General features: G+C 42.9%; 1 protein-coding gene across 1 annotated transcript; it reads right to left on the bottom strand.

Annotated features, from left to right (window-relative positions):
• Positions 1 to 8668: 8668 nt before the first annotated feature.
• On the bottom strand, positions 8669 to 24072 carry nptxra (neuronal pentraxin receptor a). Its single transcript, XM_030407688.1, has 5 exons — positions 22951 to 24072; positions 16404 to 16686; positions 15769 to 16010; positions 13393 to 13572; positions 8669 to 12381 (listed from the first exon to the last, which is right to left on the bottom strand). Exons 1-5 carry the CDS (start codon positions 23662 to 23664, stop codon positions 12151 to 12153), a joined length of 1650 nt encoding a protein of 549 aa, XP_030263548.1. The 5' UTR covers positions 23665 to 24072; the 3' UTR covers positions 8669 to 12150.
• Positions 24073 to 27147: the final 3075 nt, after the last annotated feature.

Below are 27147 nucleotides of genomic sequence, written 5' to 3'. Positions count from 1 at the left end.
CACTCATGTTACATAACAACAAATGATAGACAGCATTGTTAATGCAAAAGGTATATTTTTTGTAATTTTTCTGTATAATTTTGTACATTTTCCTTCTGTTAAGCTTTATGAAGCTGCGCTGGACAACAACCATGAAAGGATCAGAGAGACTGCGAAGATCAAAGAGGGAGAAGAGCGGACGAAGCACCATTTCTCAAAGGCTGCTCAGCAGTATGTGTGCAAATTGGTTGTGGTGATGATGGGCTTAATTTCGGAGCTGGTTAAGCATAACAGTGATCACGGGTAAAGACTTGGGTGAAATGGATATAGTCTGTTAAGGTTCCTTTATTGCTGTATTGCTTAGCCATCAAAGTCATCACTGGAGTACTAACACTGACTCTTTTCCTTAGTTTCCTGTTGCTCCTCAACACTGGTGTCCGTCTCTGTCATAGCACTGCTGCTGCTCTGGTGTCAACCTCATCCAGACATAGCAGTACAAAGATTCAGTAGAGTGAAGCAGAAATAGTCATAGTGCAAAAACAGTGTGTGGCGTGTAACTGCACATGACTCATGAGCGGCAACAGTGTCGTGTTGCTAATATGTGCTTATAATTCTTAATTGATGAGTGTTATTTTGAGTGATTGTGTGACGGCTTTGGAGGATCCATTACTCATGAAGTCAGACTGAAGTCGTGGGCTGTGTGTTTTGTTTTTTCTTTTGCTAATTTTCAAACAGAGATGAGGCGAGAGCTAAGAGGACACATGAGGACAGGAAGAGAGAGAGAGAGAGAGAGCGAGAGAGAGAGAGAGAGAGAGTGATTTTTAATTTCCTCAAGAAGAGGCTGTCAGCATAAAGCCTAGATTGCAAATTGTGCGTGTGTGTGTACTCTTGTTTTGCTACATATATGGGGTCCAAAATCCAGGAGCTCCCTTACGGTGTCCGACAGCTCTGTGGGGACCAAAATACTGGGCTCCTTTAAGTCCATCATTAAGTTTCCAGTTAATGTTCGGTATCGTTTGGGTTAGAGAAATATTAGTTATGGTTAAAGTTAGGGTAAAGGAAATGAACATAAACCTATGTAATGTCCCCAAAAGTGACAAAAACCAAGAATTTGTGTGTGTGTTTGTGTGTGTGTGTGTGTGTGATTGTGCATCCAGACCTGTGTTTGTGTGTCTCTTTCTCCCAAACAGAAAATTGATTTCCAGATGGCATGAAAAGCCCTCAGAGGACGGGAGCGTGTGTGCTCGCTCAGAAAATATTTGGAGGACAAAACACAGAGATGGAATACATTTTTAAACGGGCCTTTTCAGACACACACGCACCTTGAAACGCATCAAGAAGATTGGAGGGTGACTGAGCGCACAACACATTCATATTTCAGCCGAGGTGATAAAATAGACTCCGCCGCTCCTCGTAGACTGATCTGTGGCCTGTGCATATGCCAGGCAGCTCACACGGCACAGCGAACAGGTTGGCACTCGCGCTGCTTTTTGTGCGCTAACGATGCTCCACTCTGTGTGTAATCTGAAATGGTTTACAAAGACACACTGACAACGGACAGATTTTGTTTTATGAAATTTGACGCTTTCGAACTTTTTTTCTCACCCTCCATCGTTCTCGCACGCATTTGCTGAATCATCTTCTGATGTTCATTTGTCTTCACACCCCACTTGTATCATCCAATTGTTTATGCAGCACACACAAAAAGAAGGGAATGCATGTGCCTAATGATGAATAATGAGAAAAAGAGTGCTTCGAAGAGAAATGCCGACATTGACGGATTCATACAATTCAGTAGCTCCAAAAGCTGAAATCAGTAAGATGTCAAAGTTCAAAACAAAGCGCTCGACAGCCTCTCTCGCCTGGAGACACAAACCACTGCCATTTGTGCTCAAAATCACAGACATGCAAAGCGTGAAGAATACATTTGCTCAAGTTTAATTGACGACTTAAAAGGACAAAGCACAGAAGGAATCATTCGGGATGTGTCTTTATAAATAAATGAAGGCGCAAAGTGGATTGTTACAGACAAGGCACGACTAGGAGCCAAGCAAGCTGCGTTTGCTAACACTCTCTCTCACACACACACACACACACACACACACACTTGCCGACGGAGCCAAAGCCCTCCCTGAATTGGATCACATGCTTCAAAAATTATCATGCATCTGCTCACCCCAGCGCACCGAAATTGGAAGAAGTGAGAGACGGAAGGTTGAGAAATAGGAGGCTACAGAGACGTAATAAGAAATAGAGAGAAGGAGGGAGAGGGGGAAGGATTATATTAGTGTGGAAATAACTGATCAGGAAGGCCCGTGTTGTCTGCTTAAATAACAAATTAAATTCTAACTTATGTGGACGAGTACAGCTTCGAGCCATGCGGGGAGACACTAGCACTAGTCAGTCTTTAGATTTTGGGCCATTTTGCTTCAATAACATGTTCTCTAATAGAAAAAACACTTGTAACATACACATGAACGTATGTGTTTTAGTTAATGCCAGCCAGCTGTTCCTCCTCCACTATCGACACTGGTCTTAACGCGCACGTTTACTCATTAGCCTTTAGCTTCGCCTAATTCTGCGTCTAATTTGACTGTGCCTCCCTTGCAATTATCATCGCTGTTACTGCAACTGTTGTTGGTGTGTACCGCTGCCATTGTTGTTGTTATTAATGCTGCTATAAATAATACAATGATAGATCATCACCACTCTGTTTATTCATTACTTTTGAATTATTATCATTATTACAGCTTCATCACTCTAGCCTCCTTTTCCTCTCACGTGTTTGTCTCATTTTTGTTTCATTCTTTCTTTCCCCCTCTGTCCTGTAAAGCACTCTGGATCAACTGTGATGTGTCTGAAGTGTCATATGAATGAGGTTGAGTCGAGTAGATACTTTATGCATATATAATATATATTGAGCAGAAAGATTTCTCCCCTTCGGGTACTTGGTCGATGTCATCTTTTTCTGCTCTCTATTCCCCACCACTATCTTAAACCGAACGGGGGGATGGAGTCCTGTCTCTTTCTTCCTCAGCTCCTATTTCATAAAACTGCTTGCATGTTTATGGAATTTAATCGGTAAAGATCTTCTCTGTTATTATGTAAAAAATGTATCTCCACTTGAGTAGGAACATTGGCGTGAATGTGAGACTCCTTCCACTGACTGCCCAGCTGAATGTGGGCGAACGCTGCATACTTGAGATTTCTTTCGTCGAAAGACAAAATAACCAGTAAAACAATAACCCACGGGAAAACGTGTGAAGTAACGTTGTTTGCAAAGTCGGAAGTACTGACTGAGAGGACACCGTTTACATAACCTCAGTCGATACTGCTGGATTATTTTTACCAAACACACTGTTTGGGGTGCAGTTTTACAGCACAGAGTATGTATACATCTTGAACATAAGCAGCCCCGGAGGAAACGATCCCATTGACTTTGGCAGTAATACAACCATGCCCGTGGAGTTATACAAGGCCACCTACCTGTACTTGAAAGAATATTGTATTAAACCACAGAGGATACACGAGCGAGGGAGAAATTAGAGATGCAAAGTGGGTGACAAAGACGGAGGAAGAGCAAAGCGTGTTCCTGTCCAGATGGAGCCTCTGTGGGGATTTTGGACCGTATGTGTGTGCGTGTCTGTGTGCGTGTCTGTGTGTGTGGATGAAGGGTAACGATTCTGGGACACTGCCATGTGGAGGCTGAGTAGGTGGATTACCTACTCTGGTTCAAAAGGGAAAGTGATGAGTGGGTGAATTTAAGCATTCTGATAGAAAGCAGTTATCATGATGACCGCAAAATGTCAAAATGCATCCGTCTGGTGTGAATACTATGCTGACAAAATGTGATCGAGAAACACACGAAAAAATAACTCATGAAATAAAACCCAGTGTTTGAGGATAATTTTTGGTCTGCATTTTTTTCACTCATAGAAGAATAGCTTTACTTTTTATTTAGTACTTTTCTCTACACGTGAAAATGCCAACGCACATGTGGCATAAAGCAAATCATGCATGAATGTATGTAATACACAGTGTTGGGTGTAACGCGTTACAAAGTAATCACATTACTTTTTTCAGTAGCGAGTAGTGTAAGGCATTACTGTTCTGAATGTAGTATTCACATTACAGTTCGCCAAGCTCGTTCCTTTCATTACTTTGCTAGTTGCACGCATCACACACACGGGGCTGGGGGTGGGGTGGGGGGGGGGGGGCGTCGATAATGGAACAGTGATTGGTTGGGGTTTGGCACGAGGTATCCTTCACCATCACCGACTGGTTAGTCGCCACCCACAAGGGGAGATGGGATAACAATGGCAGCGTCAACAACACAAGCAGAACATGCTGCTTCATGCGACTTGCCTGAAGACCCCCCGCTGCGTAAAGCTACTTTTGACGGTTGGAGATACAAACATTACTTTGAATTTGTTGAACGTAAGGAAAATAACTTGACTGTAAGGTGCACACTTTGCCCGTGTTGGAAACTTCTCTCCACCGCTGCCGACACTACCTCAAACTTAACGAAGCACCCGGAAGCACCCACAGAGACAGCACGCACACACACACAAAGCTTGTTGCTAAGGAACCGTGGTGCAACATGAATGTAACGAGTAATGTAACGAGAAATGTAACTAATTACTTTCTTCAGGGAGTAATCATGCAATGTAAGGCATTACTATTTTTGAGAGTAATGTGTAATATATTACTTTTTTGAGTAACGAGCCCCAACACTGGTAATACACAGTGTAAATGTACATTTCTTGTGTGGAATGTGGTTTAGTCCTATGTGACAAAAAAGCCATTAAGTTGTGAAAATGCCCAGTTCACATGTGATTTGATTGTATTTCCATATGTTTGCTCACAAATAAAAGTAGCCAATCTCATGTGATGTCATATGGCGTGTTTTGTTTACACATTTGGAAATAACAGAAATATTTATTTGTGAAACAAAACGAGCAAACAAAACAACATCACTTGTGGAAATGTCCGGTTTACAATGTGACATTATTTTATTTTCACTTGTTAATTGTAATTTAGTAGTTTTCTTCACATGTGAAAATATAAACTTCACATGTAGAACATTTTTTCTGCATGTGGAAAAAGTCTGTTCTAAAAATGACATGTTAACATAGCTGAGTAATAGTATATAGTATAGTCCCCTGAAAATCTTGTCTTTGCTGATCTCTATTGGTTTATCTTCTTACATTATTGCAGTAGTGTCCAGGGGGACTCCAGGACTGGCTGACATCACTGCTGAGGGCGGCTTCTGACCACACCCACCAAGCTTGCAGGTTTTAATCAGAGGGGGCAGCGACACACAGCTTTTCAGCCTGGCATTAAGTTACTCTCTTACCTTAACTTTCAGCAGACAGTAAAATGTGTCTGATGTATGTATGTAATGCAAATCCTTGCAGTATGAAGGAAATCCTGTATATGTTCAGGAGTTTTGTGGTTGCAATCTCTGCTTGAAGAGCATTTTGTTTTCAAGATTAAATACACACCAAAACAAAAATATGTTATGTTCCAACGGGACATTCCCAGCAAGGCAACACATCATTCTGTGATCAGACACTTCCTGGAGCTGCTCATTTGACATGGAGAGAAAAAAAAAACTGCTTTGAGAGTGAATATCTGCTGAAGCATATAAAACCCAATGAGTTTTGATGTATACAGCTTTGAATCAGAAAAGGTTCCCCTCATCCAGACGCGAGCCAACATAGCTGGTCTCTCATTACCATTGAAGGGTGCTTGAACACGGCCGAACAGTCGGAGAGACGCAGAACAGCACATTCGGTGACATAATCAACTGTAGACTAATGGACCGTCATCTTTTCATATGAATTAGTGTTAACTGTGCCTGAGAGTATTTGATTTCAGGCAAAGTCTCTGCTTGTTGGTCCATCCATTTCATGGATTATATGGGATTACAATTCCAATCCATTCCTAGATGGAACATTATGGATTAGATTGGTAATCCAACAGGGAATATCATCTTCTGGCTCTGGATGCCATGTATTGAAGCCGGGGTGGAGCTGGAGGGTCACAGGTTAAGTCCCTGCTGCAGCCACTACATCTCTCCCCGTCAGATTGCCCTGTGTCGTCTTCACAAACTGCTGCAGGCTTTTACTGTATTGTATAAATTATAATGCCTCGAGGGGAAAAACTGCAAAGAAAACCAGTTCCCAAGTGTGATGCTTTTGTTCAAGGTGCTAAAACAGAAAAAAAAAAATCAAAATAAACTGCGAAGAAGCCATTTGAGTTGATGTGTGAGAGTCACACATTGAATTTGTGTCTCCTCTCTTCCGGTCGCTGCCGCTGAGAAATGTTGAGAGCGCCAGGAAAGAAATTAATACCCAACAACCTGTCTGAAGCAGTTAGAAAGTAGCTGTGACCGGCAAGTTTTGTTGGCTCAGATTCTTATGTCTGTTAACAGAGAGATGCTGCACAGCCACACTCAATGCATCAGTGTATTGGAACAGCATGTTTTTAACCTCCTAAGGCTTGATCCATCATGTAGGGCCAACAATTCATATATACCGAATCTGATAGTTGGTCAAGGCCGATAATCAGTCAACCTGTAGTATACAATATTTACATACATTTAAATATATGCATACTTTACTTTTACATGTATTTTTTTATATTTAAGTACATTTGTTGCCAGAAAATTGCTTTTTGATACTTATGTACATTTAAAATCAGATACTTTTACTTGAGTATTATTTGCATCGGGCGCTTTGACAATACCAAAGTAATATTTTAACACAGTGTCTTTACTTTTAAGCAAATATGACATTTGGGTACTTCATACAACACTGAACGATGATAAAGCTACCTAGCTAAAGTTAATGTTGCTAACGCTAACGAGCCAACATTAGGGCAGGAAACACAGATACCATGTGATACCAACGCTGTTAGACTATTGGCTGGCAAACCTTGTCAGAAGCTGTCCAAATTCTTACTCAGAGATTAGCAACACAAGAATTTTGGATTGAAAGGAAAATATTAATTCACAATCATGATAAGGTTTTAAAGGAAGAGAGACACTTTTATTCTGCACCATCACAAGCTCTGAAGATGTATTATTTTCTAAAAATCATTTGTTGACATTAAATGTTATCAATATGACCTTTAAGATTCCACAACATCCAAATATATCATTAAACTTAATATTTCACCCATTTAAAACACGTCGTAGCTTCAGTTGAACATGTAACATCAGTGTTGCAGGGGTTAACATCGTGTTCTGAGCAGTTCTCACACACCGCAGGCTGCACACGGCACACTAACGAGGTTAACAGGACTTGACTCGGTTTGCAGCCGAGTTGTGTGACATCAGCCAGCTGACTCTGACTGTCTTGCACGACCAACAGTGCTGTTGATGGACTTAAGTCGTAAGTCCATTACTAAGAGAGAGGATAGCGTGAACAAACGGTGCTCACGCAGTCTTATCCACTGAAAGGATCGAACAGATTGACTCATGCTAATTAGGGATTACAGATACAGGTTGCTCTGTTCCGTGTCTGTCAGTTGCTGTACCGGTTAGTAGGCTCACCACAGGCCCATAAAAGACAAAAAATTATGTTGCATGACTTATGTCTCAAGGCGGCGAGGCAAGGATAAATATTTGTTTTTAAATCCCCTCTCATAGCTATTTGTTATCATAAGTCTTGCAAGCTTGTTCCCTTCAATTTTTTTCCCCATCATATCTGTAAAAGTGACAGTTTTTCGTGACAGCAGCCTTGAAAAGTCAGAGCCTCGTGCTGTGCACGCATCTCCTCTCCGTCAGCAGACATGCTGGGGGTGTCTCTGGCTGAAGGGATGGTGGAGAAATGGGACAGGAGGCTTGCAGGGATTGAGTAAAGAGCAGGTGACAGTTGACAATGGAGGAGGAGGATGAGGGGTCTGATGTAGAAATGCCACTGGGAGGGAGAGGTGGAGGGAAGAAGATGAGAGGAGGGGGGGAATAGAGGATGACAGAGAGTTGGGGAGAGTGGAGGCAGAGTGAGAGCTGGAAAAAAGTCATAGGTATCACATTAATACAAATCGGAGACACAGAAATGACACAGTAATGGCATACAGCGATGCACAATTGGAAGAACACCTGTAGTCTGTATCAGACTGCTCATAAATTGTCTTTGCAGGCCTAAACATTGATACAAATATGGGGCGCTGTCCATTTAAGATTTGGACTGAATGTGCAGCCCTCAACACGTTATGCCTCTCAAACACACACTACAGAGATAGAACCAGTATTTTTCATCACTACATGAGTAGCAGATACATAACAGCTGCCTCACAGCGTCTGCCAAAGCCTCGTCTTACTCTTAACTCATACCTACACCTGCGGCATCTGAAGGAGAAGACTCCAGGCTCTTCTCCTTGAACTCTCTCCTTTAATTTGCTTTGAGGAGGATTGTTTTGGAGGAGCAGGAGAACAAAGACATATACTTCATTTTCTCTTGTTGAAAATAATACAATTCTTTTGTGGAGTCTGGAGAGCACGCTCACTGTGGGAGGGATTGCTTTCACAGCAGGTTTTGTTGCCGCTGCACTTAAATTACAAGTGTGTGTATTCGTGCATGCCCTTGAATAAAAGAACAGCAGAAGTTCTGGGACGCTTATTCATTACCCTTTTTTTGTTATCGTGCAAAGATCAGTGTAAGATACTGAGAAAGGAATCAAATTCTTTACATCTGAAAATTAGGACTTTAATAAAGATTTGAGGTTTGCACACGGCACATATGCAGAACAATACGACACCATACAAGACACGGACGTACAGCATTTATACAAACAACGGCGTGAAAACAGACAAGATACCGATGCATACAAAACAAAAAAACAGAAGTCATGTAAGAAAAGACAAACGTAGCCAGTAGAGTTAAAAAGCGTTCAATTTCAATAGCTGTAAAGAGAATAATGCCACGACACTATCAAAAAGCCCCGAAAAGTTGCTGAACAGACACCAGGCATAATATTATTAACAACACTGCAGACTGAGAGGCATCATCAAAGACACTATTAGTCACAGCGAGATCATGCTGACCTGATTTAGCATCAGTTTGAACGGCACCGCACAGAAGAGCTGTGTCTGTGTTCTCGAATGTTTTATCAAACCTCTTAAATCTGAAATCTAAAAAAGATCCCCGGGGGGTTCACAGAAACACTGACGCTTAATTAGCCCAAAACATCTCGCGGTGTGAATTCTCCGTCAGGATGAATCTGACCGTTTGTTTTTACATGGGTGCACCCATGTACACCCCGACAGGCACTTTCCACTAAGGATTGTTTTTATGCTATAGGGAGAGCCGGTGTTTGTTTGAAATGAACAATTTGTGTTTCACGTCACGTCTCATACAACAGTCGAGAATAATCCTCAAATTGACCAGGTATGTTGCAAACATACGGCGCGACTCATGCATGGAATGTAGGAAGGCTGGAGAAGTCGGAGGTTGCAGGTTGTTGATGCATCAAACCACACTGTTGAATGGCTGTTTAAAATTGCAAATAGGAAACATTCATGTTAAAATTGCTGTGAGTGAATTTGAAAAAACATTAAATGTTATGTATGTTTGAAGGTTGCATTTAAAGGAGACATATTATGCAATTTTTTTTAAGGGTCATAATTTTATTTTGGGTGACTACTGGAATAGGTTTACGTTCTTAATGCTAAAAAAACAGCACTCCCCCTTTCTTTTTAAGCCCCCCCTCCTGAATACCCAGTCTCCTCTGATTGGTCAGCTCACACACGCCCGAGCCAACACAAGTAACAACAACAGAGCAGCTGTGTTTACGTGCGAAACTAGTTGCTGGGCCTAAATCGTGCAAATGTGTGACATGGTGTGATGTCAGAAAGTCACAGAGTTAAAGGCAGTACAACTGACAAGGCGTTTCAGGAGCAGTGTTTTCTGTGTGTGTGGGGTGTGTGTGTGTGTGTGGGGGGGGCTAATGTTTCGAGCATTTTAACTTTCAAGATCTTTTAGATCTATAAAAAACACAGAAGGGAATGAAAAAAATTAAAAAGCATAATAGGTCTCCTTTAAGACCATGAATTCAAATATGTCCTTGATGAGAGCCCATACTTTGATGTTGATTTTCTAAAACTGCACAGACTGACAAAAATGGGGCAAAAGCTTGTAAAAGAAAGATGTAAACGCACCCAAAAGAAAAGCAACATTCTGCTAATGATAGTGACTTCCTTAGGGAATAAGACTCCATGTCTTAGATTGGTTCATAAACTTATTTAAGAAACAAAAGAGACCCTCGGGCCTTTAGAGACACAAAGACAGCCACTGATGCAGGAGGCACTGTCCTCTGTTGTGAGACTTGTGAACAACACAGTGCAGTGGCAAGACATTACAGGTATATGAACAAATCATGCAGAGGTGAAAACAATGTAGCATCGCTCCCTAATAGCGCCGGATCCATCTCTTTCCTTTGTCTTTCATCATCTCCTCCTTGTTGCCATCCCCTAGTACTTAATATTCCCACCACTTTCTCTGACATTTTTCATCACCTTGCGTCGACTCCCAGCTCCAAAGCTGTCACAGCCTCTTAATTAACTTCACCCGCGACCCCACTGAAATCGTGGAGGGATTGGCTTGACAAAACTTCTGGCAGCTAAAGCGGAGGTCAACAGCTCTCGGCTGTCTCGACACTATAAATATACAGTGGTGATTTCTGCACAGTTTTAGCTGTTAAAAGACAGCATCTCCATTGATAAGATTGTTTCAAAGTCAACAATTTGGGGAAAATAATTCTTTGATTTCTTGCTGAAAGTTATCACTCACATTGATGTATGCTTAAGTCCTGCACAGACAGACCTCTCTCCACAGCAATTAGTCAGCAGAAGAGAAATGTCTGGCTGCATCCATTATCATTCTGGTATAAGGGAAATACGTTCTGGCTTGTTTGTATTAATCACAATCATCTGGGGGGGTTGCAAAGCCCAGGGTGTAGCAACAGCACCCCTGAAAAATAGTGTCAGGTTGACTTGTTGTTGAGGTGTACCCTGGCACTAATATGGCTCAATCTCCATGAAGAAAGGGTACGCGCTGATAACTTGTTTAGGTTTGTAACGTTAGTGACCAACTTGCTAAAGCCCTGCAAAAAGAAAAAGGTAAGAGCTACTAACTCGTTTAGGTTTGCACCGTTAGCGATGAACTTCCCATTTCAGCATGTGGGTCTCTAGCTCGCAGGTATTCAAATAGCTGAAGGCTGGAGAATGCCGATTGAAATAGTTGGCCAATGGCAGACTTATAGGCCTACCAACGGCCTTCATTTGGTGAGCCAGAATGCTACATGCTTAGTACGAAGCTACCACCACCAGCCTGCTTTTGTTTTTTTTCTGTGATTTAAACAAAAGAACATATGTGTTAACTGGTGACCTTAGAGGGGCTGGCAGGCAAAATGTGCTACTTTGGACAGAGCCAGGCTAGCTGTTACACCCTGTCTATAATCTTTATGCTATGCTAAGTTAGCCAGCAGCTCAACTCTCAGCAATAAAGCAAAACAGCGTACTCCCCAAAATGTTTAATAATTTCCTTGAGGGTTAGATAATGTCATTTTTCTTATTTGCTAGCTAATCATACGTACGTGTTGGTCTGCTAGTCATTGCGGTGTCGTCGCTAGCATTTTTCCACACTTATTAATAGCTAGCAGAAGAATAAATCATGTGCTAGATAAAATTGAAGTAGTTGCTTTTTTTTACTAATAAGATTGCTAGCTGGTTTGCTAACGAAAAGTGGTCTAGAACAAATGCCAACATAGTGTCGCCTGAATCTGGAAACAAATCTATGTTGATAGATTATTTAATAGAATATATGTGATGTACAGAATGTGATCTATACAGCTATATTTATAAGTAATCTCATTTTGTGAAATTGTGCACATCTCGCCTGGGACCCTCCATAATGGGATCGGCTGTGGTTGCTAGAAGTTTGGTGAAGTAACAGCAAAGCCCTCTACTCAGGCCATATAAATATGTATCATTAACTTTCCATTTTTCACACACTCGCCAGTCCATGCCACATCGAATTGTTTCGAAAATCGTCATGTAGCAGTGTTAATATTAGGCAAACTGATACCTTCTCGAAATTGCTACAACTTTACCCCTCCCCGCTCCCTTCTTTCACTTCCCCATTCCTCAAAGCCTCCTCCCATCAGTCATTGAGCGCTCCTGTTGTGTTTACTACAAGGCTCCCCAGGGTCCTTGGTTGCTCCGCCGTGAACCTCAACTCCATTCTCGGTCCAGGGGGCCACACTGCCCTGGGTTACTCTGCTGCAGCGGGCCAAGCTTGCCACTTGGCTAGAAGATAGGACCCGATCCCAAAGACCAACCTGGGACAACTCTCCAACCAAAGCCTGGGATGAGTCAAAACCTCCGCCGAGGGAGTCCTGGAGAGAAAGAAGAGCAAAGGTAGATGGTTTACAGAGATGAAGCTTGAAAGGAGCTCAAGTGATTGAAGACAGAAACGCAGATAGGCTCAGCTTCCACTGCTCGGCTGCCTCGGGCCAAACTGTGGATTTGCTTTTTTTGGAGATGAAGGAGATGTGGGACTGTGGAATAAAGGCACCATATTTGCGTGGTTCTTTTGGTTCTGGATGAAAGTTGCCCAGGGTATAGCTCTTGTTGTCTTATGACCATCATGCACACATCAGAGCTACAACGATTAGTTGCATAATCAAGTCATCATTTCAGTCATTTTTCAAGCAAAACTGTCAAACATTTGCTGGATGAAGAAGCTTTTCTTTGATATTGATGGCAGTAAATAAAGAGTCTTTTGGTTTTTGACTGTTTGTTGGATCAAGAAGCAATCCGAAGCCGTAACTTTGGGAAATTGTGATGAGCATTTTTTCACTTTTTTGTAATTTTTGCGCAGATACAGTTGTTACAGTAGGACTTTATATTTACATTCTCTTATCTTAACCAGGACATCAGAGATCAGGTTTTGCTGCATTAGGACCAGTCTTTGGTCTCCATGAGGCCAATTAGCCCTGACATGGTCAGTGTTCATGCCACTGTCCCAAATAGGTAACCAAAACACACATACAGACACACATAGACACACACAGACACACACACACACACGCACACACACACTCAACACTTAAGATAGCAGTACACTTCAAACTAAATCAAATTCCTAGATTAACTGCCTCCATTTGCATCAAGGCTCTCGAAGTATTTCTCTCTTTTATTTACTACTCCTTTATTTACAACTGCAGGAGAAGTCAGTGAGTGAAAAGACCCACAGCTGCAGAGGGTAAACTACTATTAGCTTGAAGCGCTGTAGTCAGCAGTTGTCTGACGGGAATACCAAATTAGATTTCTCCTGGAGTACCCCGACAGGCTGACTTGACTCTAATCAGTTAAAACTTGATTCAGTCGTTCTTTCGTGCACTCACCTGCTCTTGCCCCAGTATGAGCACTCCTCCAGGTCTAATGTGGTGTCCGGCTGCCAGCGAGTGACCCTCACCCCTCAGTTTCCCCCCCTGGAAGGCCTGCCAGGCTCCTCCCTTCTGGCTCCAGCTCACACAGATGTGCTGCCAGCTACCTCTGGAGAGGTTCAGAGGCAACTGCGCCACCTGGGAATAGGCGAGGAAAAAGGCAATGCAGATGAAGTTTGTATTCTGATGTTCTTGAGACACATTTGAAGGTGACACCTCATTTCTCTCTCAAGGCTTCAGGGTACAAAGGCTGCCTATTATACAGCATTTCCTCTGTCCCAAAGACATTCTGCTGCCTCCAAGGACACAGAACTTTTCCTCCAGGCATCTATTACCGTAATGACTTCATTGAATTATTCCTACAGCCACTGCACCGCACTATACAAGCCTGCAATGCTGTCAAGGTGGCGTATTAGTTTGTCATTTAAATACATGAATGAGGCTGTTTAGCCTGTCCGCTAAATTGGCTCTTTGGTTTGATGTGTTCTGCTTATTTGTATGCTAATACAGTGCACTATTTCTTCTGTAGGAGACATTAGAAATTCTACTTAAGACTCTAATGCTTATATAAATAGAACATTGGGTAGAAGTGGGCGAGCCGTGTAGCAGTGGAGGAGTGAAACTGTTCTTAGGTGAAACTACGGTAACTTATGTAAGACTTGTACACTGTAAGACTCCTACTATGGAAAAGGCACTGAGATTTTATTACAGAAAACCTTTGAATGATTTTGTGAGCACATTAATTTGCTGTAACAGGTTCTTAATTTGTAGCAGATTTCTCGAGCTGCACCATCACATCTAATTAACAAATCCTGCATGGCTTGTCCCAGTGAGCACCAGGTCGGTCTGAACGTCTCAGACCTCTCAACCAGCTGAAATGCTTCTACAGTTTCAGCTTGTAACAAAATACATCTTTGTGTCAATGTTTTTTTCATTCGTAGTTTGAATGAGAGGCAATATGGATTAAAGTGAAGGTAAATCATATTGCACCGGTAGCTCTACTCAAAATTTGAACACATTTGATGTTTCAAATGAAATGTATAGATAATGCATTACAGGGTTAACTACTCCAAACTATGAAACAAATATGAAGAAATAAATCTGACCGTTTCACCCGCTACATGTGGCTGTTGTGGCTAAACGGTAAAGTAGCCATTCGTCAATCAGAAGTTTGGCGGTTTGATCCCTGACTCTGCAAATACATGTGTCACTGCTTTAGGAGACCCTTTTAAATCTATAATGTGCAGATACGAGCATATTGTCATTTTGGAGCCCGACTAAGAAACAGCATACAAAGTGTCAGTTAAGTCGAAACATTTTTTCTCTTTAAATAGTTGGTGAAAACATTTCCCCTTTAAAACAAGTTTTGAATGTCTTTTTACAGGCAACATGAAAGTTTTTTAAGGGTGAGGGTAAGGGGACGTCTTCGACAGAAAAATGCTCGCTCACAAACTCACATTGTCTTTTAAAATACACAATACATTTGAATGAATGTAGGATCTAACATTTGTTGTAACACATGCACACATGCTACAAAGTGAATATGTATCTCCTCGTCAGCGATTCTTGCTTTGGTGTCAGACTGTGGAGTCAGCCGCATTGAGGTCTATATGAGACGCGTGGAGAAACACACTAAAACTCTCTGAGGTGTGTTCTTTCATTTTCTGGATGCATTTCATCATCAGAAATCATACGACCTAGATATGTTGGGCTTTAATGTGTTTCACCATGCTTCTCTCATAGACTTCAATACAGCTGACACCCCAGTCTGGAACCGATGCAAGAGTAAGTGACGTAATGACCCTTCTTTTATAGGTTCCTTGGGTGTGACTTCCTGCCTGGTTCGATTTGCTCTGTGCAGCTTGACTTGGCTTCTGTCCACTTCTGTCAGAAATAGATTATTGGCATATATGTGGAACCACAAGCATATTCCAGAATGTCTGCAATCAGCTCCAGCGGCCGCGTCATGTCTGGAACGTAATCCAAGATGGTTCTATAACAAACCATCTGGCGCGTCATTTTGGCCAATGACTGTTAACATTCAATAATTATGTTAATTGGAAATATATGTAAATGTGTGTCGATACTCTGTTTATATCTGCAAAACATATTTACATCACATAAATGGCATTTATAGCATCTTTATTTATGAAATTAAGTTCGGCAGAACATGGACTTCTAATAATGGACTCTTGATGTTGACAGGTTGAGAATCAAATCGATAAATAGTTTGAAATATGACCCATAAATTGTTACATCAACTCTCGTGAGAAAATCAATTGCACCCGAGCAATGGACAGTTTAGATATACGGTGAATGCAGCTTGAGTGATACCTTGTCATTGATGAGCAGCTCAGCGGGGGTGTGCAGGCCCTGCAGTAGCACCAGCTCGTTAGGCTGCGCAGGAACGGCGTAAGACAGAGGCGTGCCGATCCCGCCCTCCGCGGGCCGCAGCCACAGGCAGACGGTGAAGGCCCGCAGCGCCGGGATGGTGTGTTTCACAACGGCATACATGTAGTTTGTCCGAGTTGGGAAGGACAGTCTGTAGCCCTGTGGGAAGGAATGTCCGGAGATACCTGTGTGAAGAGCAGAAAGAGAGCATGAGCATGGAAACAAAGGATAGAAGTACAGAGAGAGCTCACTTCACTGATCAGGCAGAAGGATCAGATAGATCTGTACTTTCTTCACATCAAAACATCTGAGTTTTTGAAGCAGGGCATGGATTTCATAGTCTTTCTGATCTTTCTCCCTTTTACATAAGTTAGACATAATTTATTCATCACAAAGAAACCCCATGGATTGATTTGATCGAGATTAATAGAAAAATGAAACATCTGCGGTGGTTTTCATGCCTGATTATTTCTCGTCATTAGTGAGGTGAGTCATCAGAGCCCATTATTGCAATTTCATATTTACCCACACTGAAACACAAAACCTGTTTTATTTCTGTTGTATCTGTTGACACCCACCTTCCTCCAGTCCTGAGAGTCGGTGGTGGAGTTTATTGATGCCTCTGTCGATTTCCTGTCTGTGTTTCTCTGTTTCCAGCCTCAGGGCTTTTCTCTCTTTGTCCAGCAGCTCGACCTTCCTCTCCAGCTCCCCCTCCAAGTCTTCCATCCTCCAGGGCCTGTCGGCACCAGCTCGGGGCCCAGAATCAGCCATCCTCCCTGGGCCGCCAGATGTCCCGCCTTCCTCCGGTACTCCTGAAGTGATGCTGTCCGTCTGGTTGTGAGGAAATGGGCCAATGTCTGACTGTGGAGGAGGGAGACAGTGGAAAAGAACTGATTCACTTTGTGGATTTTACAACCTTTAGGAAATTATCGTTAAGTACAGTTAAAGCAACATTATGTAGGAATTGGTATTTTGTGCGATTTGGTGACCACATGGTTTCTAAGGGCAACATCACTGTCATAAATACAAATCCTAGGTTTTTGTAGCAATATTGTCAGATGTAATGTCACATGAGCTAACTCGGTTAATGATCCCAACAAACAAACTCTCTTTGCTTTCATGACTGAATAAACAAACTGACCTTAAAGGACAACCCAGTTTCATACTGTTGAACTCTGTTTATATGGTGGACCCTGCCACCGTTTTAGCTTCAAACAGTGTTCTGAGAACCTTATTTTCCTCTTAGAACAGCTTCTTTATTCAGTTATGGAAAAGATAGATATTTCTGAGTTTGTCTTATTATTTCACTGATATTGTAAATATTGAATATGAGTTTGAATATCTTCTCCAAAACTGCACACTGCCTCTTTAAAGTGCTATGACTTCCACTCCAGCTACATATTGCTGTAAAAAAGTCATAATCAGAGTTGACATCCACGGCTATATTTGTCTCTTTTCCTACTCAATAGTCCCTTTTAGATTTTCTGGGCACGCATCAGTGCCTTATGAAATCATGGCTTTTCAATTTTGAATGAGGACAAGTGAGTTATCCAAAAGGCTTTATGTGCGGCATTGGATATTTACGTTCGATGGTGGATATTGGCAGCCAGATCCAGATCCCTGTTTTGTTCTGTAACCAACATCAGTTTGAATTTCTTCTCCAAAACTACACAGTGCTGCTTTAAGGTGAAATAATTTACTAGCTACTTTATGGGAATGAACATCCCAGTTTAAGCAGTGATGCTCAGCCTTTCCTTGGACGCATGGCGATGTAAGGATAAGTTATTAGATCCTATTAATAATTGATTTCGCTGAAACATTACATCACGCCTGGTGATGGATCTAGGGCCTGATTTAATGAGGTTTCACTATCCTTTAATCAATGTAATGTTTTGTCCTTAAAGGAATAGTTCGACATCTCTCCAAGGATTATTTCTTAGCTGGGGGCAGTCACTGTGAGCTTGCTAGTCTTATCTAATAGGTTGCACCTGTTAGTCCCCGTGTTGTTAAACAATATTAATTGTTAGTTATACATTTTGTATGGATTGCTCAAATGAAATATAGTGTGTTAACTATTGAGCTTTAGAGGTGCTGGTACATGGATTGTTTGTTGCCTTCAGGCAAATCTAGGCTAGCTGTTTCCTCCTGTTTTCCAGTCTTTCTGCTAAACTCAGATAACTTGCCAGCTACAGCTACTTACTGAACAGAGAGAAATGAAAGTCATATCTCGCTTCTCATCTACCTATCAGAAGGAAAATGAATAAGCATATTTCCCAAAATGTCAAACTATTCCTTTAAAGGTCCAGTGTGTAGGATTTAGAAAGATTTTTTCTAGATATGGATAATAATCATGTTTTCATTAGTGTGTAATCACCTGAAACTAATAATTGCTGTTTTTGGTACCTCAGAGTCAAGTTTGTATATCCCACTCCCACCAGTGCCCCTTTTTGACCACTGAGGTTAAGGTTCTGGTTCGGAGCCAGAACCTACTCTGGAACCAATTCTTTGGGGGCTGAGTTATTGTGACCAAGGATCAATTTAAACCGATATGACTGCCATTTCTTTTAAAGTAATGCTAGTGAAGCATCTTCTGTATCCATGCAAGAATTGTAGATTGTAACTTTTTTCACCAATCAAATCTACAGTGGTCTACAGGGATGCCAATGTAGGCAAGCAGAGCCAGGAGCAGCCCACCATAGTTGTGGTTCACTTTGGTCAAAAAGGGGCATTAGATGCTACTAAATCTTACACACTGCAGCCTTAAAGGTGCCCTATGTAGTTTTGGGGACACAACACAATTTCATACTGTTTGACTTTGTTGATATGTGGCAGACCCTACCAAATTTCTAGCTTCAAACAGTTTTTGGGGACCTTATTTTCCTCTGAGAACAGCTTGTTTATTCAGTTATGGAAAAAGAATGCCTCTTTTATATTGTCTCTTCAAGCTTAAAACATTCAGCTACTGCAGACATAGAGCATTAGCATCCTTTTGCAACATTTCTTAGAAGCGATTCCACAGCATTCTGGGTTTTAATTGTGGATTTTACCGTGTTTTCACATTTCTGTGGAATCTCTGTAAAAATATAGTGCGACATGATTAAAGCAGGATTAGTACTTTAAAGCTGTTCTTTTGAATTCCACAGAGAGGCTGATAAAAAATGTCTGTATCCAAGTGTCACTCATGAAGTTTTTCGGTATGAACACGTCTCCTTAAAGCCGAGCCATCTCACGTCCGCAGGGATTAGTTTCAATTAAGTATAACTCAATGTATAATTGCAAGCCAGGAAAGGCCGCCAAGATTAAAAAAAACTATTTCAGTCAACAACAGATTGCCAGGCCCCGCTGCATATTGGTTCACTGAAATAACCAACATGGGAGAGACTGTGGGTAATACAGACTCGACAAGATTCCTAAAAACCTGCGTGGTCCTGTGTTTCCACCGAGGATATTGTTTGATGGGATGCGGTAAAAAATGCACAGACACCACGAGGGAATTTATACAGAGAATACATACCCACACGCCATACAGTGTGGACTGTGCTTACCTCTATTGTATGAGATGATGCTAGGGGCTGTGCAGCTTCCTATACATAATGTGAAAAGATAAGAATCCGACTTGATAAAACAGGGCACAAGACGGAGTAACATGTATGTCTTCCAGCAGACTTAACAGTCTCTCACCTCCTTTATCTTGTTCTGGGCTGCATTTCGCAGTAAAATCAACAACAGAAACACTAGAATTAGAATCTGGTATCTTGTAAATTTCCTCCAGGAAGTTGTAACGTCCCATTATCGTCTCATTTGTTGTAATAGCTGGAAACGATGGGTTTGCACCTTGCTACGGACTGCACGTACGCATCTGCTTAAATCATGCGTATGCTAATGGAGAGCCTTGAAGAAAATACAATTCTGTGAGCCTCAGATTGATAGGAAAATACATTTGACACTTCTGTTATTGTGCCTGGGGTTAGGCCCCAAGGCAGGTATTTTACATGTTCAGACGTCAAACATTTGTAAAGAAAACAACAATTTCAGTTTCCTCCAGTACATGAATGTGTGCACAATAAATCTAGAGAGGTGTAAGTGTGGTGAAAGGCATCATTATGTGCTCAGTAGTACATGCCCCAATTTGAAATAACCAAACTGTGTCTCACATGTTTCCCCACTGCATTCTCATTAGCTGCACATTGTCAGTTTGTTGGTTGGTCCATCACTTTGACCAGACTTAAATATCTCAGTAACTAACAGATGGATTGACATGAGACGATGAATGATAACAACTTTGGTGTTTCCCCTTTTTAAAAAAATTCCATCTACCGCCATCCAATTCTTTGGTTTATCACCAGCTAAAATGAATGACCGTGTCAGCTGCCCTGGTTGTAAGTTGTTATGTATTAATCAGCGAATGGTGGCGTGCTATCACCCTTAACTAAGATGGAGAACATGGTCAACAATACCTGCTAAACTGCTAAACTTCAGCATGTTAGCATTGGCCTCCATAGCCTGAAAACCCAACAGAGCAGCTAGCGTGGCTTCGATGTGGATTTTTGTCTTACTTTAGGGTTTTTTGTGAAGTATTTCCACTCACAGAACTTCATGGTTTCTTGATGGGTTTGTATTTTTTAAGGGACTTTAAATATTGGCAGCAACACACTGAAATAATTAATGTTAAAATCAGCAATGCATAGATGTCAACTTTTCAGAGCGCATATGAATAGTGAAAGTGTTTTAGTCCATTGAACCAACCGTTGTCTCAAACAAACAATAACATCTGAGTATTTTTTTAAATTTTTAGGTGTTAAGTTGCAATATGTAAGAATAATGAGTGAAATATCAAATTATCAATGGAACGTGAATAAATAGCAGTTTTGACATTAGGATCGCTAGCTGCACAGCTAACCGAGCTAACTACCTAACAGCAGCTACAGTTAGCAGCAGTTTACTCTGGTGCTGTGCTGCTCGCTATTGGTTGTTAGTATGGAGTTCACAGGTGGCCAGATCATGCATTTGTTGTCAAATATGACAGAAAGAGACTTTGTAGTCAATCTATGTTTAAGCTATTTTCACTTTGAATCACAATCCATCAAAAAAGCAAACTTTGAAATGTGATTAAAATAAAAAATACTATCTTCCTCCTTTTGCCGGGAACCCACTCATGGACCCTGTGCCACGGAGCTCGAAGACATTTCTTCCTCAAACTCTTATTCCCAGCACAGCCTGTACTGAAGATGAAGCACAGAGTGAAGGATCACCACACTGCAGCTGGATCAGCACGACATCACGTAGCTCTTACTATCATTGATCCTCTGGTTATGATGGAAATCTACTGACGCTGCAGGAAAATCACGGCTCAAACTGCCACCGGAGAGCGCGGCGCTGGGAGGTTTATGGGAAACCGGCACATTTGCACCATTTGCATCAGCCTCTCCTGGACACTTTTTCTCCTCTGACGTGAGAAGAAGGGTTTGGAGCTAGAGGGTTTCTGGTTTCTGGTAGCAAACATGGACATCTAGTGAGTGGCATCAACAGCTGCTGGAGTGTTTTCATGAAAGCTGTGGAGGCTAGGACCACACTTATTTGACCTGACTAGCACTCCCTGATGAGCGCTCTTGTACATTCACCAGCACAGAGGATCTGATGTAAACACCACACTGTGAAATAGGCCAAGTACCTGCTCTACACAGGAACGTGACTTGGATGGTAAAAGAAAAGAGAGTGGGAGAGGGGGTTTGAGAACAAAGTGATTGGCTCTGGTATTATGTCACCCTGAAACCTGTGAAATCCAACTCGGATCTCATTCTTTCGGAGGGAACGTGTGCCGACGTGGTTCCTGAAAAGAACCGGGGGGTTTTTTTGTGATCTGACAGCGGCGATGTGGAGAAGAGACAAAGAGAGTGCATAATCCCCAAAGAAAATGACCCACACACTGACATGTCCTACATAGACTAAAGCAGAGTGAGGAGCGCCGTACTGCAGAGGAGCACATACACTCTGCTTCCAACAAATATAGGCGACTAATAAATTATGGATGGTATTGCTACAGCCAAAAATGAGGTTGTACATCAACGGAGTCTGGTCAGAAAAGGGCATGTTTCATGTTACTCTGCTCCTCTATTGTTCCCCCCCTCCTCCTCTGTTATCTTTATCCTCATCTCCTCTCTCTATCCCCCCCGTCGCTGTTTCTCCCCGTTTCCCCTGCCTCACTTTCCATCGCTCTGTTTTTCTTTTTTCCACCCCTAATTTCTCAATCTGTTTCCCTGGCACGATAAATTAGCCGCCTCAGCCAGGGACGAACAGATGACGGCTTCTGATTATGCAAAATCTCTAAATGTTGATTTTTATCGGCTGTTAGCTGCAGGTATCATTTCCAGATCGAGTCGCGTGATCCCCGTAATTGATTAGATAGCAAGAATGCGGACAAAAACAGCCTTGTTTGGAAGCTTTGGAAGCAAATGAGTGAATAGCTTCAGATGATGTTGCTGTTGACAAAAAAAATGGGTATCTGGCTGACAACATTCGATACCACACATAAACCCCTTTTTTTTGGATAACTCACTTGTTCTCATTCAAAATTGAACAGCTTTGCTTTCATAAAGCGCTCATGCGTGCCCAGAAAACCTAAAAGGGGCTATCGAGTAAGAGGAGAGACATAAATAGCCATTAATGTCAACTATGAACATGACTTTTCACTGCAGAGTGCAGCTGTGTTGAAGTTATAGCACACTTAAGGGGCAGTGTGTAGTTGTGTGGAAGAATTTGAATATACACAATATTGGTGAGGTAATAATACAAACTCAGATATATTAACTTTTTCCATAGCTGAATAAACAAGCTGTTCTCAGAGGAGGAAAGGGTCCCAAGAACACTGTTCGAAGCTTGGAAGGTGGCAGGGTCCGCCACATATGGATTAAGTCAGTTTGTTCATTTTGTTTGTTTACACACGCAATCAGTCAGCGAAGATCCCTCTCTTCTGCTTACAACTAGCCTACATAATGCACATTTATTATGAAAAGCTTCCTATCAGAACATGAACATCATCCTTCAGCAGAGAGATTTTTTTTAATTATTATTCCTTCATAATCCTATCAGATTCATTCTCATGTCTGCTTTTCTTTCTCTACATACCTCCAGTTTCTCGATGCGGTCTTTGAGCTGGGTGATCGCCTGCTCCAGCTCGTCCACAGCCCTCACGGTGAGCAGGTGGACACTGTCGGCGGTCGACGCCGGGCTGTCCCGCACCATGATCCGCTCCAGGTGCGTGTCCTCTCCCGCGCTCTTGCCCCCCAGCAGCCCCGCGGCGCCCCCGCGTCTGTCCGCGCCGCTGCTCCTGCCGTCCAGCCCCTTCTCGCACTCGGTTAGTTTCCCCGTCAGCTCCCTGATGGTCCGCTGGTCCGTTAAGATCTGGTCTTTCTGCTGCAGGACCGTCTGCCTGAGCTCCTCCGCGGTGGTGCGGAGGTAGCCCCAGTCCTCCCCGGCGTACAGCGACGGGTCCTCCGCTTGTTGCTGAAAGTTTTTCGGGTTGCACTCCCCGGCGGGGATCGGCGTGCAGATGAGTCGGCTGACGGAGGGGTCGTGCCCGGTGAGTCCAGTGACCCCGTCCAGCCCGCCGAGCCCGATGTTGAAGGTTGGCGCTTCTGAATCGGGCGTTTCAGAACCATGGAGAGCGCCCAGAGAGCTGGCCCGAGCCACGGAGCCCCCCGCCGCGGGGGTCTGCGCCGCCGCGTCCGGATACAGCGAGTGGTTGTCGGTCGCCGGCTGCTGTTGCGCCGCGGCAGCCCTGGAGGATCCGGTGTGGACGGCCGCGATGATGCAGATAACCGCTCCGATGAAGGCCACCATCCCGGCGGCCAAGATGATAACGATGAACTTCAGGGTGGCGGCGGGGGCGAGCGATTATTAGAAAAACCTAACAGCTAAATAAACACTCAGACGAGAAAGTCAAAACTAAAAGCCGCAAAACAACAAAAGTGTCAAATTATCTTCACGCATGGAAAAGGAGGAGAAGAACAAAACAAACAAACACCTCCACCTCCCTCAGTCTGACTCTTCCCCACAAGAAGAGGCGATCATAGAAGGAGAGTTCCGCACCATAATTGAGTGATCATGGAGTCAGAGCACCAGGAGCAGCCAGCCTCTCTGTTCCACCTCCTCCCCCGTGTTCAGCGCGCATGTCCTCCCCATCAGCCTGTTAACACTGGAGCAGCAGAGTGAGGAGGAGAGAGGAGGAGAGAGAGCTGCCCCCCTCTCATGCAGTCTGATAAAGCACTTTTTTTGTACATTTTGTCTCCCTCCTGTCGCCCACAGTTAACTTTTTTTTTTCCTGCAGTGTTTAAACAGTCATCTGTGCTTGTGGACAGAAAAAGAATAATAAAAAATACTGCATTAAACATCACATTCTCAATCAGGAGGATGGTGCAACATGTGCTGAAAGGCAGGTAGCCTCGCAGAAAAACAGGGGGTCTTTCCTTGAAGATCTTTGCTGCGTGCATAACAATCCGTAAATGAGTTTCTCCCTCCCCGAGGCATGATCATTTTCTCGCTCTGCGCCTGCTGTAATGTGTTGTGCGGGCGGCCATAAGTCAGCCTCAAGGCTCCCTATGGAACGGCTCTATGGCGGTGGAGATGACAGAATGATGGCTCTGTTGGGGGTTTGCAGAGCATGAGACAGACCTGGTGCTATTAAGCTGGTTTCATTAAACCAGCCTTGCCGGTAATGATGCATGTTAAAGGAGCGCTATGCAGTGGTTTGTTTTGTCATGCCTAAACCATCTAAATAAACAAACTCGCTTCGTGTTCAGGACTGAACAGACAAGCTGACCTTAAAGAACAACACAGTTCTCATACTGTTTCACTTGGTTTATATGTGGCGGACCCTGCCACCTCTCTAGCTTCAAACGGCGTTCCGTGGACCATATTTTACTCCGAGAACAGCTTGTTTGTTCAGTTCAGTTATGGCTGATTGAAATTCCGAGTTTTTATTCCTTCTCAAATTTACATAGTGCCCCTTCAACATCTGCCTTTCAACCAAAACAGTTTGTTGATTTAGTTTGGAACAGCCATCTTTGAACAGAGGAGGTGGCCTACGACATTTCTCATCACCCACCTACTATGCAGTACTGAGTTCCCACCCTCGACAGATTCACACCTGGGCTCACGTAGCCCTAGCAACCCACATGAAGGCCAGTTTGACCAACAACCCACAAGTAACCCTAACCACTCTGAAACTCAGATCTAACACGTGTCCTTGACGACTCTGTGAGCACACTCCCACACAGGGTTTAAAAGCCTGCGACTCCCCTCCAGTTAATTGGAACTGAAGAAGCCTCTTGGATGAGAGGTGGAACGTTTTCAAGAACCTGAAACACGTCCAGTTGCCTACGATACAGCACCTTGAGTTACCATCACCTGGATGACTGAGAACCTTTGTCAACATTTATCTAGTTTGTTCAGGTGTTAAAAAACAGTTAATGAAGATTTTCTCTTCTGGTTAAAATGTCTTCCTAAGATCTACGTAGTGCACCTTTAATCTGAGAATAAAGCATGTGTGCGCACGCGTGATGAAAAAAAAAAGTTTGCATGAGAGAGATCAGAACAACCCGGAGACGAAGACAGGTGTGAGAAACTCTCTGCTGTGTGTATAAAATTAGTGTGTGATGTGCATCCTCACACAAGTATTAAAGGGGGATTTGAGCTAAGACTTCTCAACATCGTGGCGGCTGAGAGCTCTAATATGAGACAGCTGAGGGGGAAACAGCGCGAGCCAGCTGACATGTCTGCAGCACGAAATAGCTCTCGGTCGTCAGCGGACCACTGGAATGATAAAGTAGATTGGTAAGCACTCCTGGAGAGGTGGCTGGGAAAAAGTAAATACAGAAACAAAAGGGGGGAAACGTCTGAGCTGCACACATTCGTATTCAGCCGGTACACTTGAAGTCATCAGTGTAATTTCTCGGCCGTGAATAGCTTTGCAGCGGCAGCGTGGGTTCTTATCGCTACCTAATGTTTATTGGGGATGCTCGCAGCTTTAAAATGGTTTTTGTTTTAGTACTTTCGGATGATAAACGTGTAAACACCGCCTCTGTACATGAATGCATTTGGGGATTCAAGTTTATGTTCTGTTTTCTTTGGCTGATTGGAGCTAAATTGTTCAACCCCGCAGCACGGTTAAGTGGGTGAGCCGATGATAAAATGGGTGTAGGTGCATTAAAAGGAGGACAGCCTGGGCAAAGCATTCTGCACACCGCCGCCCGGTTAATGATCAAAATGTGCCGCTGATGTGTCAATAAAAGCCTCCGTGGCCTTCGAGTCTGAATTCAATTTATCAGCCGAGTCACCCTTGACCTTAATGTTGTGTTCTGAGCTTCCAGGATTTCTTTTGTTGGGAATGTTTCATGTTCGTTAAGGGGATTTTTCTACAGGATTTAACCACAGTCGGTGCTGGGGGGGATTTGGTGAGAGCTGCTTGGTTACTTGAAAGTCTAAAAATTTTACTTCTCCAACCAACAAACGTAGTTTTCTTTGCCGGTTGATGTTACCTCCTTTACTGAGCTGTGAAACAAATGAACTGTGGCAGTGAAAATAATCCTTTTAGACAAAGCCGAGTGAAAAAATATGCGTTATAATGCGTTATTATGGATAGATTATGGATAATTGTTCTGTTCGTTACTGTTGTTTTTCTTTAAAGGGCTGTGGTGTATGTCACAATGTGTTGTCATTTACACTAATTAAAGGTGCAATATGTAAGAATTTGCCACCAATTCATACTCAAAACATATAACAGGGCAGCATAGCACCAGGGTATTCTAACTGTAGCAGCCCTTAGCTGGTTAGCTCAGTGTATCTAACAGTTCGGACTGGGACCTGGGGCTCGAGGGGAGCTTTGGACCAGGATGGGCCGAGGCTAGCTAGTCAGCATGCTAACTTCCGAAGATGAGCCCTTCCCCATTCCACTCGGTCGCCTATACGAGCCTGTACGATTTGTTGAAGTTGTTTGATGTCGCCGGACTGTGGATTTCTCCGTGAAGGACTCGGGTTGAGTTATCCGTGACGGTCCAACAGATGTGACTTTATTCACGTACTCCGGCGACTCGTCTCAGTGCCTCTCTCAGTAGCTAACGTTAGCTTAGAAATGGAGTCCACTTACATGAGCAAACAGCCGGCCTCCAGCACAGCACGACACAGCAGTTCCACAGAGCCCCTCTAATAGACTGTTTAAAGGTCCACTGTGACAGGAGAAAAATCTACAGTATTGTTTTAGCACATCAAGATTACTAAATCACAAGTATAATTTTGAAGTACTTGTATTTCACTTGAGGGGTTATC

The sequence above is a fragment of the Sparus aurata genome, chromosome 23 (assembly GCF_900880675.1).
Source record: "Sparus aurata chromosome 23, fSpaAur1.1, whole genome shotgun sequence".
Taxonomy (NCBI): domain Eukaryota; kingdom Metazoa; phylum Chordata; class Actinopteri; order Spariformes; family Sparidae; genus Sparus; species Sparus aurata.
Note: the sequence above shows the minus strand (reverse complement) of the source record. Positions and strands in the feature narration are given on the sequence as shown.

What these genes read in the sequence shown, in the direction of transcription:
- nptxra (XM_030407688.1), bottom strand. Translation starts at nt 23,664, where the DNA reads ATGGTGGCCTTCATCGGAGCGGTTATCTGCATCATCGCGGCCGTCCAC. An exon ending in ACTCTCAGGACTGGAGGAAG is followed by an intron (nt 16,011 to 16,403) that starts GTGGGTGTCAAC and finishes CTCTTCACACAG; the next exon opens with GTATCTCCGGACATTCCTTC. An exon ending in TCATACTGGGGCAAGAGCAG is followed by an intron (nt 12,382 to 13,392) that starts GTGAGTGCACGA and finishes CTTTCTCTCCAG; the next exon opens with GACTCCCTCGGCGGAGGTTT.